Here is a 17,526-nt window from a genome sequence, read left to right as displayed (position 1 = left end):
CCCATCACAGATGGTTGTGAGCCACCATGTGGTTGCTGGGAATTGAACTCCAGACCCCTGGAAAAGTAGTCAGTGCTCTTAACCTCTGAGCCATCTCTCCAGCCCCAGCACCTAAATTTTTTTTTTTTTTTTTTTTTTTTTTGCTTTTTTGGATTTGGTTTTTTGAGACAGGGTTTCTCTGTATAGCCCTGGCTGTCCTGGAACTCACTCTGTAGACCAGGCTGGCCTCGAACTCAGAAATATGCCTGCCCCTGCCTCCCAGAGTGCTGGGATTACAGGCGTGCGCCACCACCGCCCTCGCAGCACCTAGAGTTTTAATGGTTTGTTTTTTGTGGGGTTTTTGGTTTTTTGGTGGTAAGTAGGGGACGGAGCTGAGATCGGCTCTTCTACAGCACAAACTGGCCTGGAACTTTGTGGTTTGAACTTCTGATTCTTCTGCCTCAATCTCCTGGGTATTAGGATTATAGCTTTGTGTCCCACACCCCATGTATTCAGTCCTGGGAATTGAAGCCAAGGCTTTATGCATGCTAGACAGGCAAGAACTCAACATTGAGCACATCTCTGGCCTGTAAACCCAAAGAACTAAAATCAGGTAAGAAGGATATAATATATGGGATGGGAGCAAAAATTGTTCAGTATTAGATGGCCAAGGAAGATCTGGGTGACTTAAAGGAGTGAGACTATTCCAGAAGAAACAAGGCAAGGGCCAAATGTGGTGGTGCTAAAGCTAAGGAGGCTGACTCAAGAGAATTACTTCAAGTTCAAGGGCAGCTTGGAGTGTATGAGTTAAAGCCAGCCTGGTGACATAGTCAGACTCGAGCTCAAAAAACCTGTGTAAGGAGCTCAGGGAACTCAGGTCGGAACATGGAAAACAAGTATGGCGGGGCACACCTCAGTCCCCAACACCTGGGGAACTGACCAAGAAGGAAAATTTTAAAGCAGCCCTGGCTCTATAGTGAGCTCCATGTCGGTCTTGGAGGAAGGGGTGCTGGGAAGATGGCTCACACACAAACATAGTTTTAAATTAAAAGAGAATGGGACAAAAATTGAGGCACAAGCATAGGGGGAGGAAAGAGGGCGGCTAGAGGGCGGCTCTTCAGAGCAGCCGCTAAGCCGCGGTGGTCTAGTATTTTGGGTGCCAGCGCCATCCTCGAGAGAGGAATGTTAGCTGCACGGACTTCTGGCTGCTGGCCTGAGCATGGTAACTCATGCCTTAATTTCAGCACTAACGAGGCAGGGCGGCCGGTGGAGCCCTAAGACTTGATGGCCAGCGCGGTACAAACCGGAAGCTCCCCGCCATCCTGTGTCATAAAGTGAAACAAAACAAAAAGCAAAAGACTCGGCTGCTGAGACCGCTGTAGCTACCCTACTGAGGGGCTAAGACAGTGCAGCTGCAGGACTCGGTGAGGATCCGCCTCACTCAGCTGTGCAAGCCCTGGGGAGGTGTGGCGAATGGGTCTCCCATCTGGGGCTGCTTATTGGCGGCGAGGTGGGCGTGGCAAGAGTAGGATCAGGACAAAACTACGCAGGCGCCAAGCTCCCTCGTTTCCATGGCGACGAGGACTCACGCGCTTCAACTGATTAGCAAACTGTCCTGTCCCAAGACTTTGGTCCTGCCGCTCGACTCTGTCGCCCTAAGGTGTTTCAGTTTTCCCTATTCCGACTGCTTCCTGAAACCAAAGGAATCTTGGTCCCTGGCATGGGTGACCTGGAGCTGCTGCTGCCCGGGGAGGCTGAGGTGCTGGTGCGGGGCCTGTGCAGTTTCCAGCTTCGGGAGATGGGATCTGAAGGGTGAGGCTGCTGCCACAGGTGGAGTCGCCCGGTCGTTTAGTAGAGGAGCTTGGAACTGACACTGGAGAAGGGGTTGCCAGTGTGGAGGGGCCTCCGGGTGGATAGGCAAAGCTCTCTGGCCCCAGCACAGGATCACGGTACACCTCAGTGGGATCCAGCCCCATCCTCATTCCCATTGCACACCTCCACACCCAGTGTACACACATCCCTTCGCGGGCAGGTGGAACAAACAGCACGAGAACCTGGAGAAGCTGAACATGCAGGCCATCCTTGATGCAACGTCCAGCCAGGCCGAGCCCATCCAGGAACTGCTGGTCACCCATGGGAAGGTATGGCCAGGTCCCAGGCAGGATCCCTGCCTTCCTACTGTACGTCTTGGGGACACTGGGCAGCACCTGTTCTTCCTTCTGGCCTAGTACACCTGTCATTCCTAAGCAGGAGATAAAAATATGTTTATTTTGAGATAAGGTGTTGATCTGTAGCCCAGACAGCCATTAGCTCATAACCTTCCTGTTTCTGCCTCCTAAGCGCTGGGGCTGCAGGCATGCCTCACTGTACCTAGCTGGCTATATTTCCTATGGTACCCTCAGTGGATACAAGGGTTAATTAGGGAGACAGCCATGGATGCTAGGCTCCAGGGGGAGTGCTCCAGTATTGATGTGAGCCTGAATCGACTGTAAGGCCAAAGAGGCTCCCCCTAAGGAGGAAGCGAGGCTTTCCGAATGGGGAAGGTAGCCTTTCTGACACAAGAGGAGAACGTAGAAGCCAGGAAGGATGCCCGGCTGGAGGCTGGGCCACGGGAGGCACTCGTTCCCCTGCGAGAGAAAGGCAGAGCTGGGTAGCAGGGGTTGGCTACGACCAGGGCACAGTAAAGGGCCTTCGTTAAGAATGAGGCCAGGTGACAAAGACCAGAGTAAGGACAGGAAGAGGAGAGCCTCCCTAAAGGGGGGGATGCCTGGATGGAGGGGTTGGTAAGGTACAAGAGGGGCGGGGAAGGTCACTCAGTGGAAACCCAAGAGAGTTGGAGACTTAAGGCAGGTTAAGGCCAGGATGGGAGAGCTGAGAGAGAGGCCAAGGCAGGTCCACCTAACCCCGCTCCTCCTCTGTGCTTCACAGATCCCAACGCTGGTGGAGGAGCTGATTGCAGTGGAGATGTGGAAACAGAAGGTTTTCCCCGTGCTGTGCAGGCTGGAGGACTTCAAGCCCCAGAATACCTTCCCCATATACATGGTGGTAAGCTGGGCCTTCAGAGTCCTGAGCCACGAAAGGTAGCCAACAGCCCCTGCCTCTCTCTCCCTCAGTCCAGCCCCGTCTTCTTTGACAGGTACACCACGAGGCCTCCGTCATCAATCTCCTAGAGACGGTTTTCTTCCACAAGGTGAGACACTCTCCCTGCAAGCGGCTACTCTGTGGGCCAGAGTCTGGTGGGATATGCCTGTCGGGGAGAGCATCAAACCCCAGAAATATTTCCTCCCTGAGCCCCCCAGGAGGTGTGTGAGTCAGCTGATGACAAGCTCTTGGACCTAGTAGACTATTGCCACCGCAAGCTGATACTGCTGGTGGCCCGGAAAGGCGGTGGTGACCTGTCTGAAGAAGAAAGGTTCCAGGACAGTACCCCTATGCAAGTAAGCTAAGGTTTCCTGGACTTAGCGAAATCTCGATGTGAGTTCTCTCTGGCCTCCACAGGCAGGGTGAATACATTGTGCCTGTTCCCACCCCCCACGCCCCCACCAGGAGCTGCAGAAGCAGGCAGAGATGATGGAATTCGAGATCTCCCTGAAAGCCCTCTCTGTGCTTCGTTACATCACAGACTGCGTGGATAGGTGGGCTGCCCTCCAGGGCCAGGGGCGCACAATAAGGACCTGCCCGTCCTGGCCCATAGCCTCTGCTGACCGCCCTTCTGCCCTGCCCTAGCCTTGCCCTGAGCACACTGAACCGAATGCTTACTACTCACAACTTGCCCTGCCTCTTGGTGGAGCTGCTGGAGCACAGTCCCTGGAGCCGATGGGAAGGAGGTAAGGCTCTCCCCAATTTGCCTAAGATGGTAAGTGACTCCTTCCAGAACATCCTTCAGGATCAATGGGAGTGTACAGCGTACACACTGAGGATTCTGGGATACCTCACCAGAGACGGGACTAGGGTTTGACTCTGAGGCAGAGAAGTTCTGTGAATCATTTATTGAGAACTCAACCCTGATCTGACAAGTCTGGCGGCCCAGGCTTTCTAACTTTGCCAGGCAGTCCTCCAGACAACACACAGTCAGAGAGAACACACGGCAGGCATCCAGTGAGCCCCTCCTCCTCCCCAGGCAAGCTGCAGCATTTTGAGAGTGGCCGATGGCAGACAGTGGCCCCCTCAGAGCAGCAAAAGCTGAACAAGCTGGATGGGCAAGTATGGATCGCCCTGTACAATCTACTGCTCAGCCCCGAGGCCCGAGCCCGCTACTGCCTCACAAGCTTTGCCAAGGGACAGCTGCTTAAGGTGGAGAACTCAATGTCCCTGCCCGTCCCCTGCCCTGCCCCGCCCGACCCAACCCCCACAGCATCCCTGCCTGTCCCTGTCCCCTTTCCACAACTTGGGCTTCTGGCGACAGGGGAGCTGGGGAGCTGCAAACCCTCCAAGAACTCTCAGCCCAACTCCCTGTCTCTTGGCCCTCTGGCTAGGAGCAGTTTCCCAATGGCCTCCCCTGGATACCTTGCAGCTTCAGGCCTTCCTCACTGACACACTGCTTGACCAGCTGCCCAACCTTGCCGATCTGAAGGGTTTCCTGGCCCACCTGGCCCTGGTTGAAACCCAGCCCCCTAAGAAGGACCTAGTGTTAGAACAGGTAAGCCCCTAGAAAGTCGAGCGCTTGGGACCATGGCCCACCCGTCCGGCTCCCTCCTCCCTGTCTCCATTCCACTCTTTTAGATCCCGGAAATCTGGGACCGGCTGGAGCGAGAGAACAAGGGCAAATGGCAGGCTATTGCCAAGCACCAGCTTCAGCACGTGTTCAGCCTCTCGGAGAAGGATCTTCGTCAGCAGGCACAGAGGTAAAGTCCACGGAGTGGCTGAAGTCACCTGCGTGCAGAGGACGAAGAAGGAAAGGTCACGGAGTGCTTCTGCGCACCTACCTGCAGGTCCACCCTGATCTTCTTGACTCCTCCCCCAGGTGGGCTGAAACCTACAGGCTGGATGTCCTGGAGGCCGTAGCTCCGGAGAGGCCCCGCTGCGCCTACTGTAACGCAGAGGCCTCCAAGCGCTGCTCCAGATGCCAGAGTGTGTGGTATTGTTGCAGGTGAGGCCATGATCCCGGGACCTTAGTCCATCCCAGCCCCCCAAGCTCCAACCCTGGGTCCTCCCACAAGCCCTGTCCTTGTCATCCAACCCACCCTGCCTTAGGGAGTGTCAAGTCAAGCACTGGGAGAAGCACGGAAAGACGTGTGTTCTAGCAGCCCAAGGTGACAGAGCCAAGTGAAGGCCGCAGCTGCTGAGGGCCACAGAAGAGCAGCACCCAGACTGCGACTCTGAGCTTCGGGGACTCTTCTCTGGCCCCAGTCAGACCTCAATTTCCCTGGTGAGGAAGGAGCACAGCTGAGGCGAGTAGAGCTGCAAACCACCACACACAAGCCAAGCTCTTCACTTCCTGCCCCACCCAGCCAATACGTAAAGGACCAGGCCACAGCATCAGCAAACTGGCAGACAGGGTGGGTTGGGGGGGGGTGTTGTAAGCAAGGGCCGGATGTGGAGACCCTCTTCCTTTCTCACAATAAAGCCGACTCATGAAACGCATCCGTGTGGGGCTTTACGGTCATCCTTGGGGGCGGGAGAGAAGGGGCGATGGGGGAAGACTGGACGGAAAGACTGGGAAGGGGCTCTTTGAAAGGGCCCACCCCTGTGCCGTGCCCCGCCCACAAGTCCACCCGGTCGGCTCGCCTCGGTTTCCAGCGCGTCCTCCTCGGCTCTTTCCCGCCGCCCTGCCTTGATCCTGGGGGCGGTGCCGAAGTCGCGGCCCGCCCTGCGGCCTCGCCCGCTCGGTACTCACCAGCGGCTGGTCCGCTACAGCACCGGCCTGCCCGGGCCATGTCAGCGGAGCCAGAACTCATTGAACTACGCGAGCTGGCACCGTCCGGGCGCATCGGTCCAGGCCGCACCCGGCTGGAGCGTGCCAACGCTCTGCGCATCGCCCCGGGCACAACACGCAATCCGACACAGCAGCACGTCCCGGGTCGGGGCCACCGCTTCCAGCCTGCAGGGCCCACCACGCACACGTGGTGCGACCTCTGTGGAGACTTCATCTGGGGCGTCGTGCGCAAGGGTCTACAGTGCGCGCGTGAGTAGCGACCCCACACAGCCAGCGACTACTACGGAACGGGAGGTCAAAGGCAGCGCCGTAGATGCGGGTCAAGCCGCAGTGGAGGGCTGGTCAGTGGTGATCCTGCAGACCAGGATCCTTACCTTGCCCCATCAGGGACAGTGTTTGAGAATATGGTTTATCACTTGTCACACTCTGTCCGTGCACAGTTGGGCAGAGTTAGTTGTCCGTGAATAACAAGGTGCTGGTTTCAAGTTGGTCTTTAAAGTGCTCGGGCCCTTCTTGAAAAGCCTTTGTGCCTACTGTGCTCTGAGCCTACATTCCGAGGTCCGCCTCTTCCCAATGATTGGCTCACTGTGTTCCCCTCCAGATTCCTGGGTGACTTCTCCCACATTTCACAGAGAGCCAGAAAAAGTTAGAACCGTGGTGGTTAGCCTCCTTGTAAGTAGGAATTCTATGGACACTTCAGTCAAGGTTGTTTTGAGTCAAGGATGCTGAGGCTAAAACATGGAGTACAGCCACACACACGCACACACACATACACACACACAGAGCCAGTGGTCCTTCTGACCTAAGAATTACCAGCAAATTACCAGGACAATTTATACCCTCCAGTCTCCTCAGACTTGTTGAATCCATTGTTGAAAGTGGACCTTAGGCATTGTTTGTTTTGTTTTGGTTGGTTGGTTGTTTTTTTTGTTGTTTTTTTAAGACAGGGTTTCACTATGCAGCCCTGGCTTGCCTAGAACTCTCCATTGCAGATGAGGCTGTGACAAGTGACCCTCCTGCCCCGGCCTCCCAAGTTCTGATATAGAGTTTTGAGTTGAGAATCGGTGCTTTGGGCCATATGGGAAGTTAAGGATGGTACAATAGCCCTGTGTGTGCCTCCAGATCATCTCACTCACTACATGAGCATGTCACAACTTCAGCTAGTAAGGTGACAGTTTGTGACAATGCCACATGGAAGTAAGAGCTGTGGCATTTCAACATTCACAAAGAGAAAGTTGCTCTTGAGTTCTTGTCTAAGAAGCAAGACAGTTTGGGAGACAAGGAAGAAATCAAAGGTAAATGGAGGTTTAGTTTCAGACTGGGCTGACAGTGATAACTACTGAGATAGGGACCCTGGGGTGGGGTGAAGTGGGAAAAAAGACAGTTTAGCCATGTTCGTCTGAAATCTTCATTAGGCATTAAAGTGAAGGCACTACCATAGGATTTGTCTGAAGAGGCAGACCAGTGCTGTCTGGGATCAGGGTCAGGTGAGTGTAGACAGAGCTGGGACAGGACCCAGGCGAGAAACCTGGACATCAACTGAGACCTGGGCCTTGACAGAACTAAGGAAGGAGCTGCTGGCAAGGAGCCACAGAGAAGTGAGCGGGGAAACCTGGCCAGCAGCTGCTATCCGGGGAGTCACGGGAGCAAGCAGAAACTGGAGGATTTAACGATCCTGATAATGGGTACAGAAGACAAACCGTCCATGGGACATTGTAGCACCTGCCAATAATCCTAGCGTTGGAGCTAGGTGGCTGGAGGATCACTGAGTTCAAGGTTACCATTTGGGGCTAACCTGACCTCAGTGAGGTTCTTTCTCAAAAGCCAAAATAGACTTGTGTAAACAAGTGGAGACTAACAGGGGTTTTTTGTTTGTTTGTTTGTTTTTGTTTTGGAGGAAGAAGTAAGGCAATTCAAGCCAAATCGAATCACGAGTATGACAGGTTTATTGGGGGCAGCAGGTTCACCGATCCAAGGGAAGGAGGCTAGGGAAGTCGCCATGCAGACAGAGAGAAAGGAGGAAGAAGATGTACGCAGAGAGAAATGCAGACACGGGGGAGGGGGGAAGGAAAAGGGGGGGAGAGAAGAAGGGAGCGAGCACACATGTCTGGATTATATAGGCAAGAGCCTTTGGGGGAGGGAAAGCCCAGTCCCTGGGCTGAAAAGTTCAGGGTAAAGGGCGGGGTATGCCAGCTATATCCTGCAACAGGTATGGACTGAGGGATGCTGGGAGAATCTGGAGGCCAGATCTGCTTTGATACATTGGCACCTCTGCTGCTTGAGTTTGAAACCCAACAGGGACAGAGGACAAATACAGGAAGTCGTAAATTAAATGGCTTTGTTTTGAAGTTAATGGCAAAGCTAAGTAGTAGCTCGGTGGAAGGCAAGCACAAGTGTTACGCTTGCTTGGACCTCTAACCGCCTGAGGCCTCCCAGCAAGTGTCCAGAGGTGCCGAACCGAGGACTCTGGGATCTGTGTAGCAGTGGGCTTGAGAAAAAGCCAAAGTCCAAAAACCTGTCGGGCAGAGGCTCCCTGAGTCAGTGAGGTCACTTCGCCGAGCTCCCCCGCCTCACGGCCAGCCCTTTCTGCAGACTGCAAGTTCACCTGCCATTACCGTTGTCGTGCGCTCGTCTGCTTGGACTGCTGCGGGCCCCGAGACCTGGGCTGGGACTCTGCACTAGAGCGGGACACGAACGTGGTGAGCGCGGGGTCGGGGGAGGGCGGGCCGGGAGGGAAGCCGGGGCTCAGCGGAGGTGTTCGGGGTTAATCCCGAAGCCATGCACAATGAACATCCCAGTGATCGATTTCCCGGCATCAGAGACGCTAGTTTTGCTTGCGGGTTTGTCAAGCGCTGACTCCACGCCAAATCTATAGCCTACAAACCACTCGCCGCAACGGCGCGCCCTGGCTGGGTGCACGCGCACCTCTCACAACAGGCTTCCGGCCCTGAGGCAACGTCGGTGCACATGCGCACACGCTCCGGCCCGCTGGGAGGCGGGGCCTGAGGGGCGGGGCCGAGTTGAGATGCCTCTGCGATGAGGTCATTCCTCGAGCTGTAGCTTTGTGTCCCCGCCCCTCGACGTCCCCCCGACCCCCCCCCCCCCTTGACACCAGAACTAGAGCCGGGCTGTCTACGTTTCAGTCCTAACGGTTGCCGCGCGGGGCTGGCCTCGGCGCAAGCGCGTACTGACACGCTCACACGCACGCACGCGCCCGAGGCGGTGGTTGGAGGCTCTCCACGCAGTGGACTAGGGATCGGGCGGGCAAGGCGATGGGCGAGGCTGAAACACCTTCCTTCGAAATGACCTGGAGCAGCACGACGAGCAGTGGCTACTGCAGCCAGGAGGACTCGGACTCGGAGCTCGAGCAGTACTTCACGGCGCGTACCTCGCTGGTCCGCAGGCCGCGCCGGGACCAGGTGGGAGCCCGGGGTGCCGCGGGCGGGTGAGGGGCGGTCGCTGGAACCCCGCCCCTCCCCGGTAAGTTGTGGCCTGGAGAGTTAGTTGATGGGCAGCCTCCCGCCTCCATCGCGAGCCTCTCGGTGGGTCCAGACAAAAACGGGGAAACGTATGTAGGGCTCTCTGTCCCGGGTTCCAGCGCGATGGTACTGTGTACCCAGGCTACCCTGCCCTTGCAGTCACAGACCGGTTGAGCCAGGGGAAGCTACTCTGAAGCTAGAAGGGTGGACCACAGGCGGGCGTTATTCACCCGTGACTAAAGCCAGCCTCGCAATCCAAACCAGCGTCTTGATTTCGCATGTGGGCGCACCCACTCCCTCCCTGGGGGAAACAAGGAAGTGGAGGAGGAGTCCACCGGGAAGTGAGAAGTTAGTTTGGGAGGGGACTCTGTCCGTGTCGTATGCGGTCTTGGATCAGCCAGAAAAGTCCCCAGCCCAGCCGTTGCTGGACCAACTCTTTGACACCAGCTGCTGGAATGTAGACAATTTCCCGATCTTTCTTCTCTCCAGGGTGGAACTGTGCAGAGGGATTTGGGGAATACAGGAAGAGGGCCTTACTTTAGACTTGACGCATTAGGAGCATTTTACCCATAGGGGGCAGGAGACTGTAAAATGCCCCAAAAGTGTGGTACCAGGACAGCTGAACCTCTTTAAAAAGTCTAGATGTGCCCAAATTATCAGACTTTTCTGGAAATAATCGTGGTTGTGGCCCCCAAGCTCTGATAACTTGTTCTGGAGCCGGAATCCCTCAGAACAGGCCTGGGGCCAGCGAATCAGGAAAGTGAGATGGAGGCTAAGATTAGAAAACTTAGCAGCACTGAACTAGAACTCATTTAAGCCAAGAACATGGAATTGTCTGTGATGCTGTAGGTGAGAATTGGTACAAATTTCTTATAGGAGGGCTGCTGCTTGACACTCCAAAAATCTTAGTCCAGACTTTGGATTCAATGTGGGGCCCCTGGAATTGTCTCCCTACCACTCAGCCTGGGTAATCTTCTATTACAGAGAGGTGGGAAAAAAATACAAGATACTGGCCAGTTGAAAGGCATATAAAGAAACGACGTTGAAAAGCAGCTGAAGTTTGCTGCTAACTCAGATGTAGAGTGCTTAGCCAGCTTGCATGATGGATGACCTAGAACCATTAAGGAACCAAAAAAGAAGAAGAAAGAAAAAAGGAAAAGGGAAGCTAAGAAATCCCAAAGAGTAAATAAAGTAAAAACATGAGGGCTGGGAATGTGGTTCAGTATTTGAGCCCTTGTGAGGTTACAGGTTCAATCCCCAGCCAAGACCTTACAAGAATTCTCCCGGGACAAGGCACTGCCTAGTGGTGATCCCAGCTGTGTTTGTTCCAATTGCATTCCAACAAGGGCCTTTCTGAAACCAACAGGAAGTAAGACTCAGGCAGTGAGGTCAAGTGAGTTTGGTAGCAGAAAATGGTTCAGAATCCTGGCTGTCCTGAGCAGCACTCCACCCTCCAGCAAAAAGTCCAGTCCCTGAAGAACTTTTGTCTCTGGGCTAAAGCTTCAGACAGCAGGGGAAGAGCAGAAGCCTGCCTGCTTGCTACTGGTAGGACAGGCTCTGCCAGGAAGTTGCCTGTGCACCTCTGGCAAATTGGAACCTGGAGTGAAGTTGCCTTCTGTGTAGCGTGAGTCAGGGGTAAATGGTATGTCCCAGTGATTTCTTCACTATGTAAGATGTGATATGGCCGGCCCCAAGAAACCCACTAAGAGGCATCTTACATTATAGAGATCACCTTTCCTCTCCGGTCTACTGCTGATGTATGTCAGTGTCCATGCTTCCTACCCTATAGTGGGTCATTCTGTGCCGGTACAAAGTGGTAGAGTGGGCTTCTTCTCCAGAACAAACTGACCTAACCAGTGTTCTGGGTTCAGCTCTACAGTGGAGATGTGGTTTTAATTTTGTGTGTGGGGGGGTGGTGGGGGTGGTGGAAGGGTCTTGCACATACTAGGAAATTACTCCATCACTGAGCTATACTTTATCCCCCAGAGTGTTTTTACTTTAAACAAGATTTTTCCCACCCGGGCAGTGGTGAAACACACCTTTAATCCCAGCACTTGGGAGGCAGAGGCAGGCAAATTTCTGAGTTCGAGGCCAGCCTGGTCTACAGAGTGAGTTCCAGGACAGCCAGGGCTATACAGAGAAACCCTGTCTCGAAAAACAAAAAAACAAAAGATTTTTCCCTAACAGTCCTTCATGCCTTCATGATTTTCTGGCCTCTCGCCATGTGCCTTTGTCTGTTCTGTAATGTCATTAGGGGCCACAACCAGTGCCGAGGTGGCTGGCCCCAAGCAGCAGAAAGCCAAATGACTCTACCTTTCTTTGCTGTCTCCATCTATAGCGTGCAAAACCAGGAGCAGTCAGGATGTATGGGTTTGGTGACAGGACCAAAATCAAGTTCCAAGCCAGAAGGCGTGCCCCCCACCCCCCTTACCCCCCCAAAAAGCCTTGGGCCTCTCAAAGGTCTTGTATCCATGCTGGCCTGTCTTTTAGGATGAGGCTGTAGAGCGGGAGACACCTGATCTTTCTCAAGCTGAGACTGAGCAGAAAATCAAGGATTACAATGGCCAGATCAACAGCAACCTGTTCATGAGCCTGGTGAGTTGGCTGCTCAGGAGTGTGGGGACAGAAGGCCAGCTTGTGTCAGGTGTACACAGAGTCGGAGCCAAGTATTCTTGGGTGTGCCCAAGCAGCAATCTCTGCATCTGTGACTTTGCCCGGCCCCAGGAGGACTCAACCTAACCGTGTCCATCCCCGGAACTTCCTGACATGGCGTGGTTGTTCTTTCTCTTTTTTCAGAATAAGGATGGCTCCTACACGGGCTTCATCAAGGTTCAGCTGAAACTAGTACGTCCTGTCTCCGTGCCTTCCAGCAAGAAACCACCTTCCTTACAGGACGCGAGGAGGGGCACGGGGCGGAGCACAGCAGTGAGGCGCCGCACCTCTTTTTACTTGCCTAAGGATGCTATTAAGCATCTGCATGTTCTATCACGAACACGGGCACGTGAGGTTATTGAAGCCCTGCTTCGAAAATTCATGGTAATAGATGATCCTCGCAAGTTTGCACTCTTTGAACGAACTGAACGTCATGGTCAGGGTAGGTGTCTGATCTCAGCACTCCCATTGTAAGGGTATATATATCACATACCTGTGCATTAAGGGGCTGAGGCATCTGAGTCTGTCTCTAATGTTTATTTTCCCTGGCCCCACTTCCAGTGTACTTCCGTAAACTGTCGGATGATGAGCAGCCCTTGAAGCTGCGGCTTCTTGCAGGGCCTAGTGAAAAGGCCCTGAGCTTTGTCCTGAAGGAGAACGACTCTGGAGAGGTGAATGTGAGTACATAGTCTTTCTTGATTTCCTATCATTAGACAAAGCTAGTGGGGTGTGGCTATGGTGAGGATTTCAGGAGAAACTGGCCTAGAGCACAAGCCCTGCACAGTCTCTCCAGGAATATGCAGGTCTTGGGGCTGGAGACATGGCTCTGCAGTTGAGAGCACTGAGTTCAGTTCCCAGCAAACACATGGTGGCTCACAACCATCTGTAGTGGGATCTGATGCCCTCTTCTGGTGTGTCTGAAGAGAGCAATGGTGTTCTCGTATGCACTGAATGGATAGATAGATAGATAGATAGATAGATAGATAGATCTTTAAAAAAAAGAGAGAGAGAGAGAGAGAGAGAAAAGAATGGGCAGGTCCTTGAATGGAAGGTTAGGCTTCCAGGACTCTCAAGCCAAGGTCAAAGCCTGAGCCAAGAAACTAGGAAGAAGCTGAATCTAGTAACTTAAGTTATAATCACCGTACTTGGGAGGCTAAGACTGGAGGATTGCTATGAGTTTGAGATCAGTCTGGGCTACAATAAAACAAAACAAAACAAAACAAAAAAACAGGAAAACACACAGGCTAGGAAGATTTGTCTTAGGGCTTTGTGGTTTCCTGGTTGTTGAAAGTGAGGACTTGACTAACTCATGGTGAGCCTAGACAAGTTCAGAGCTACATATATGTGGGCTCAGAGATCTCCACGGTCCAGAGTGCTTGCTGTTTTTCCTGAGAAACCACATTCTATTTGAAGTACCTGTGTCAAGTGGCTCCCAATCACCTGCAACTCCAGTTCCAAAGGCTTTCTCTTCTGGCATCAAAGAGTGCCTGCACTTAAATGCATGTAACCCCTCCTCTAATGCATGTAGCCTCTCTCTCTCTCTCTCTCTAATGCATGTAACCCCTCTCTCTCTAATGCATGTAACCCCTCTCTCTCTCACACACACACACACCTGTACTTATGTGCATGCCCCCCCCACACACACACACAGACACACACAAAACTAGGACAGTAGGGCAAGAAAGATAGCTCAGTGGTTAAAAGCACATTATTGTTCATGCAGAGGACCTGGATTTGGTTCTTAGAGCCATGGAGAAGCTTACAGCCGTCCCCGTCCATAATTCCAGGCCATGCACACAGTGCACATACCTGCCTGCAGGAAAAACACTTATACACATAAAACAGATTTTTTTTTTATTATATGTAAATACTCCGTAGCTGTCTTCAGAAGAGGGCGTCAGATCTCATTACAGATGGGTGTGAGCCACCATGTGGTTGCTGGGATTTGAACTCAGGACCTGTGGCAGAGCAGTCAGTATTCTTAACCTCTGAGCCATCTCTCCAGCTCCCCAGATTTTTTTAAAAAAAGAAAAAAGAGCTGTTTTCCATGGGAGTGCCTAAAGGCCACTTTGAAGCATTCAGATGGTTGACAGCTAGGCCAGGGCCACAGGCCTGTGATCTCATCTAATGGGGAAGCTAAAGCAGGAGGATTGCCTAAAGTTCAAGACCAAACTGAGCTATATAGTGAAAACAAAACACTCTTCCTAGCAAGGCCTAGTGACACTGGCCTGTAATCTCAACTACCTGGAATGCTGAAGCAGGAGGATCACTAGTTCAAAGCCTTCCTGGGCTACAGAGTGACTTAAGGCCAGGCTAGGTTAATTTAATGAGATCCTATCTCAAAAGTAAAAAGGCTTGGGGTTATAGTTCAGTGGTAAAGTGCTTAGCAAGTTTAGCCCTTGGTTTGTGTCTTAGTTGGGTTTTATATTGCTTTGATGAAACACCATGACCAAAAGCAAGATGGTGGGGGAAAGGTTTATTTATTTGGATTACAGTTTCATATCATAATCCACCGTTGAAGGAAGTCAGGGCAGGAACTCACAGGACAGGAACCTGAAGGCAGGAGCTGAAGTGGAAGCCATGGTGGGCGCTGCTGACTGACTTGCTCAGCCTGCTTTCTTATAGAACCAGTGACACCAGCCCAGGGGTAGCACCATACAGTGGGCTGGGCCCTCCCCATCAGTCACTAATTAAGAAAATGCCTTACAGCCAGTTTTTTGGTTTTTTGGTTTTTTGGATTTGGTTTTTTCAAGACAGGTTTCTCTGTATAGCCCTGGCTGTCCTGGAGCTCACTCTGTAGACCAGGCTGGCCTCGAACTCAGAAATCCTCCTGCCTCTGCCTCCCATAGTGCTGGGATTACAGGTGTGTGCCACCACCGCCCAGCCCTTTCAGCCAGATCTTATGGAGGCCTTTTTTTCCAATTAAGATAACCTACTTTCAGTTAATGTTAGCTTGTGTAAAGTTAACTGAAAACTAGACAGCCCAGTGTAATTCCCAGTAATGCAAAAAATAAATAATAATAATAATAACTTTATCTAGGAGTTAGTTGTGGCTCAGTGGTAAAAAGAGATGCTCCACAGGGCGGTGGTGGCCAGCCTGGTCTACAGAGTGAGTTCCAGGACAGCCAGGGCTATACAGAGAAACCCTGTCTCGAAAAAACAAACAAAACAAAACAGAAAAAGAATAGGGTGGGTAAAAGAGCTATCTGGGAGTGTAGCTTAATGGTAAAAAGTAAAAGGTAACTTGCTAATATTTATGAGACCCTAGGTTTGAATCATAGCCCATGGGGTGGGGGGAGACAGAGGCAGAGAGAATATGGGGGAGAGTGCACCTAACAACTAACAACAGAGATATTTCACTCCGAGTGACTTGTTTTGTAGGACGTGTTTTCTATGCTAACTGCTCATGAGGATCCGAGCACAGACTATTTAGTCAAAAGCCTAACACCACACCTAGCATCATGATAAATACTTGTAATCCCACCCAGCATTCAAGAAGCAGAAGCAGGAGAATAACAAGTTTGAGACTAACTTGGGCTACTTAAGCAAGTTAAAGGACAACCTTTGATATGTGGAAAGACTATGACTCAAAAAAACAACAAACAAAATAGGGGACTTCAAGAGTTGGCTTAGTGGGGCTGGAAAGATGTTTCATCAATTAAGAGTACTGGCTGCTCTTCCAAAGGACCTGGGTTCAGTACCCGGGGTTTAATTTCTAATACCCACATGGCAGCTCACAACTGTCTCTAATTCCAGTTCCAAGGGATCTGACACCCTCACACAGACAGACATGCAGTCAGAACACCAATGTACATAAATAAATTATAAAACCTTCAAGCAACAATGACAAAAAAAAAAGGAGTTGGCTTAACGGTTGAGTACATGTCGCTCTTACAGAGGACCAGCACTCAGACGGCAGCTCAACCATGTGTGACTCTAATTCCAGGGACCTGCACCTTCTTCTGACCTCTGTGTTAACATGCATACACATGATATGTGACAAAACACCCATACACATAATCAGTAACATAACGAGGAAGGGAATGAAAAGGAAGGTAATGTCAGGAGCCCAGTCCTGCTAATGGGACCATCATGGACCAGTCTCTGAGGAGGGTGTGCCAACTTAGCCCTCATGTATGCCCATGTCTCTCTCCTCTGCCCTTCCAGTGGGATGCCTTCAGCATGCCTGAACTGCACAATTTCCTTCGAATCCTGCAGCGGGAAGAAGAGGAACACCTTCGCCAGATCCTGCAGAAGTATTCTCGTTGTCGCCAGAAGATCCAGGAGGCCCTGCACGCCTGTCCTTTGGGGTGACCTTGGGTCTTCCTGGGTGACAGGAGGAGAACAGGCAGTGCAAAGAGCGTGCCGTGTGAGTGTGACAGGGCCCGTGGGGCCTGAGGAGTGCGTGTGCGTGGAGGTCCTCCTCTGCTGACGGGGATGAGCCCAGAGAACAGGGTAGGAGCTGACCCTCCACCAGTGGCTGCGGCAGGGCCTGGCTTTGCACCCCTCTGCCCGTATGCACTGGGGATACCCTGGGGAACTGCTCCAGTCTTTGGTCAGGGTCGTAGCTGTGAGAAGGAAGCCGAGAGACTCTCCAGACAGAGCAAGTCATGTTTTCACGGGTCAGGGCTCTTACCTATGGAGAAAAGTCGTCTTGGATCTGAATGGGTCTCAGGACGGCCCTATCAGCCAAGGGCAGCTGCTCAGAATACAAGCGATTACTGCGCCTTCTGACTTACACACCCTGGGGCCACACAGGGCTGGCCAGTACAGCTGGTGGGTCAGTGCCTCCTGAAAGGGGAAGCTTGCTGGAGCAGACCCTCTCTTCTTGTTTGCCAAAGCCAGAGTCTCCCTCAGATATTTTTGATGGAAGTGTGTGAATGTATGTAATGTTTTGTGGCCTCAACTGAATGCCTCCTGTGGGGAAAGGGATGGGGGTGTGACAGTCATCATCAGAGCCTGATGCCTGAGAGAGTTGGCTGAATAAAGATGTAAGAATTTTTCTGGTTTTGGACTCTATAGATGTGGACCTCAGTCAGGGTACCGCCTAAGGAGAGTGTCTGCCGACAAGGATTGACACGACGGCTAGAGCACATCCTTTCCAAGGTCACAGTGAGACCAATAGGTTTAGGAAATGTATGCCTGTGAATTCAGGTGTCTTTCAACCTCGAGGGAGGGCTCGCATGGTGGAGACAAGAATAAGCTGCGGTTACTGCACAGGGAAACTTTTCTCACAGGCCAACTCAGAAACCATAGCCATTACCCCTTCACCCAGTACCACACTTCACATGCTGCAAGGGTAAAGCTGTAACAGTTCTTTTCCTGAAGTATGTTAGTTGGTGAATTTACAACACTTTATTTAGGTGTCTTCAGACCTCAAATATAATCGTAAGAAATTGACCAAAAAGTTTTTAAAAGAAGTTTGGCCCAGCCAGGCAGTGGTGGTGCACGCCTGTAATCCCAGCACTCTGGGAGGAAGAGGCAGGCGGATTTCTGAGTTCAAGGCCAGCCTGGTCTACAGAGTGAGTTCCAGGACAGCCA

At 52.2% G+C, this 17,526-nt stretch overlaps 2 protein-coding genes across 4 annotated transcripts; both read left to right on the top strand.

Moving 5' to 3' along the window:
- The first annotated feature begins 161 nt into the window (after window positions 1–161).
- On the top strand, window positions 162–5,503 carry Zmynd10 (zinc finger MYND-type containing 10). The gene is made up of 12 exons (XM_052187363.1): window positions 162–1,791; window positions 2,012–2,120; window positions 2,908–3,024; window positions 3,116–3,169; window positions 3,279–3,416; window positions 3,526–3,614; window positions 3,706–3,806; window positions 4,100–4,272; window positions 4,493–4,618; window positions 4,702–4,823; window positions 4,943–5,068; window positions 5,173–5,503. The coding sequence occupies exons 1-12, from the start codon at window positions 1,700–1,702 to the stop codon at window positions 5,246–5,248; spliced, it is 1,323 nt and encodes a 440-aa protein (XP_052043323.1). The 5' UTR covers window positions 162–1,699; the 3' UTR covers window positions 5,249–5,503.
- A 77-nt stretch (window positions 5,504–5,580) lies between these two features.
- On the top strand, window positions 5,581–16,992 carry Rassf1 (Ras association domain family member 1). 3 transcript variants are annotated; one of them, XM_052187364.1, is made up of 6 exons: window positions 5,581–6,103; window positions 8,447–8,553; window positions 11,824–11,928; window positions 12,130–12,427; window positions 12,547–12,662; window positions 16,153–16,992. In XM_052187364.1, the coding sequence occupies exons 1-6, from the start codon at window positions 5,611–5,613 to the stop codon at window positions 16,297–16,299; spliced, it is 1,266 nt and encodes a 421-aa protein (XP_052043324.1). In that variant the 5' UTR covers window positions 5,581–5,610; the 3' UTR covers window positions 16,300–16,992. The 3 variants fall into 3 exon arrangements, with proteins under 3 accessions (XP_052043324.1, XP_052043325.1, XP_052043326.1); XM_052187365.1 differs by lacking the exons at window positions 5,581–6,103; window positions 8,447–8,553 and adding an exon at window positions 9,001–9,273; XM_052187366.1 differs by lacking the exons at window positions 5,581–6,103; window positions 8,447–8,553 and adding an exon at window positions 9,366–9,396.
- The last annotated feature ends 534 nt before the right edge of the window (window positions 16,993–17,526 follow it).

The sequence above is a fragment of the Apodemus sylvaticus genome, chromosome 7, assembly GCF_947179515.1.
Source record: "Apodemus sylvaticus chromosome 7, mApoSyl1.1, whole genome shotgun sequence".
Lineage (NCBI taxonomy): Eukaryota > Metazoa > Chordata > Mammalia > Rodentia > Muridae > Apodemus > Apodemus sylvaticus.
The sequence above is the reverse complement of the archived record's forward strand: the minus strand, read 5'-3'. Positions and strand labels throughout refer to the sequence as shown.

Bases quoted from the DNA above. Each gene is read 5' to 3' on its own strand.
- Zmynd10 (XM_052187363.1), top strand. From the start codon at position 1,700: ATGGGTGACCTGGAGCTGCTGCTGCCCGGGGAGGCTGAGGTGCTGGTG. The intron at 4,273-4,492 runs GTGGAGAACTCA...GATACCTTGCAG, and splicing joins CCAAGGGACAGCTGCTTAAG to CTTCAGGCCTTCCTCACTGA. The intron at 4,824-4,942 runs GTAAAGTCCACG...CTCCTCCCCCAG, and splicing joins CTTCGTCAGCAGGCACAGAG to GTGGGCTGAAACCTACAGGC.
- Rassf1 (XM_052187364.1), top strand. From the start codon at position 5,611: ATGGGGGAAGACTGGACGGAAAGACTGGGAAGGGGCTCTTTGAAAGGG. The intron at 12,428-12,546 runs GTAGGTGTCTGA...CCCCACTTCCAG, and splicing joins AACTGAACGTCATGGTCAGG to TGTACTTCCGTAAACTGTCG. The intron at 12,663-16,152 runs GTGAGTACATAG...CTGCCCTTCCAG, and splicing joins ACGACTCTGGAGAGGTGAAT to TGGGATGCCTTCAGCATGCC.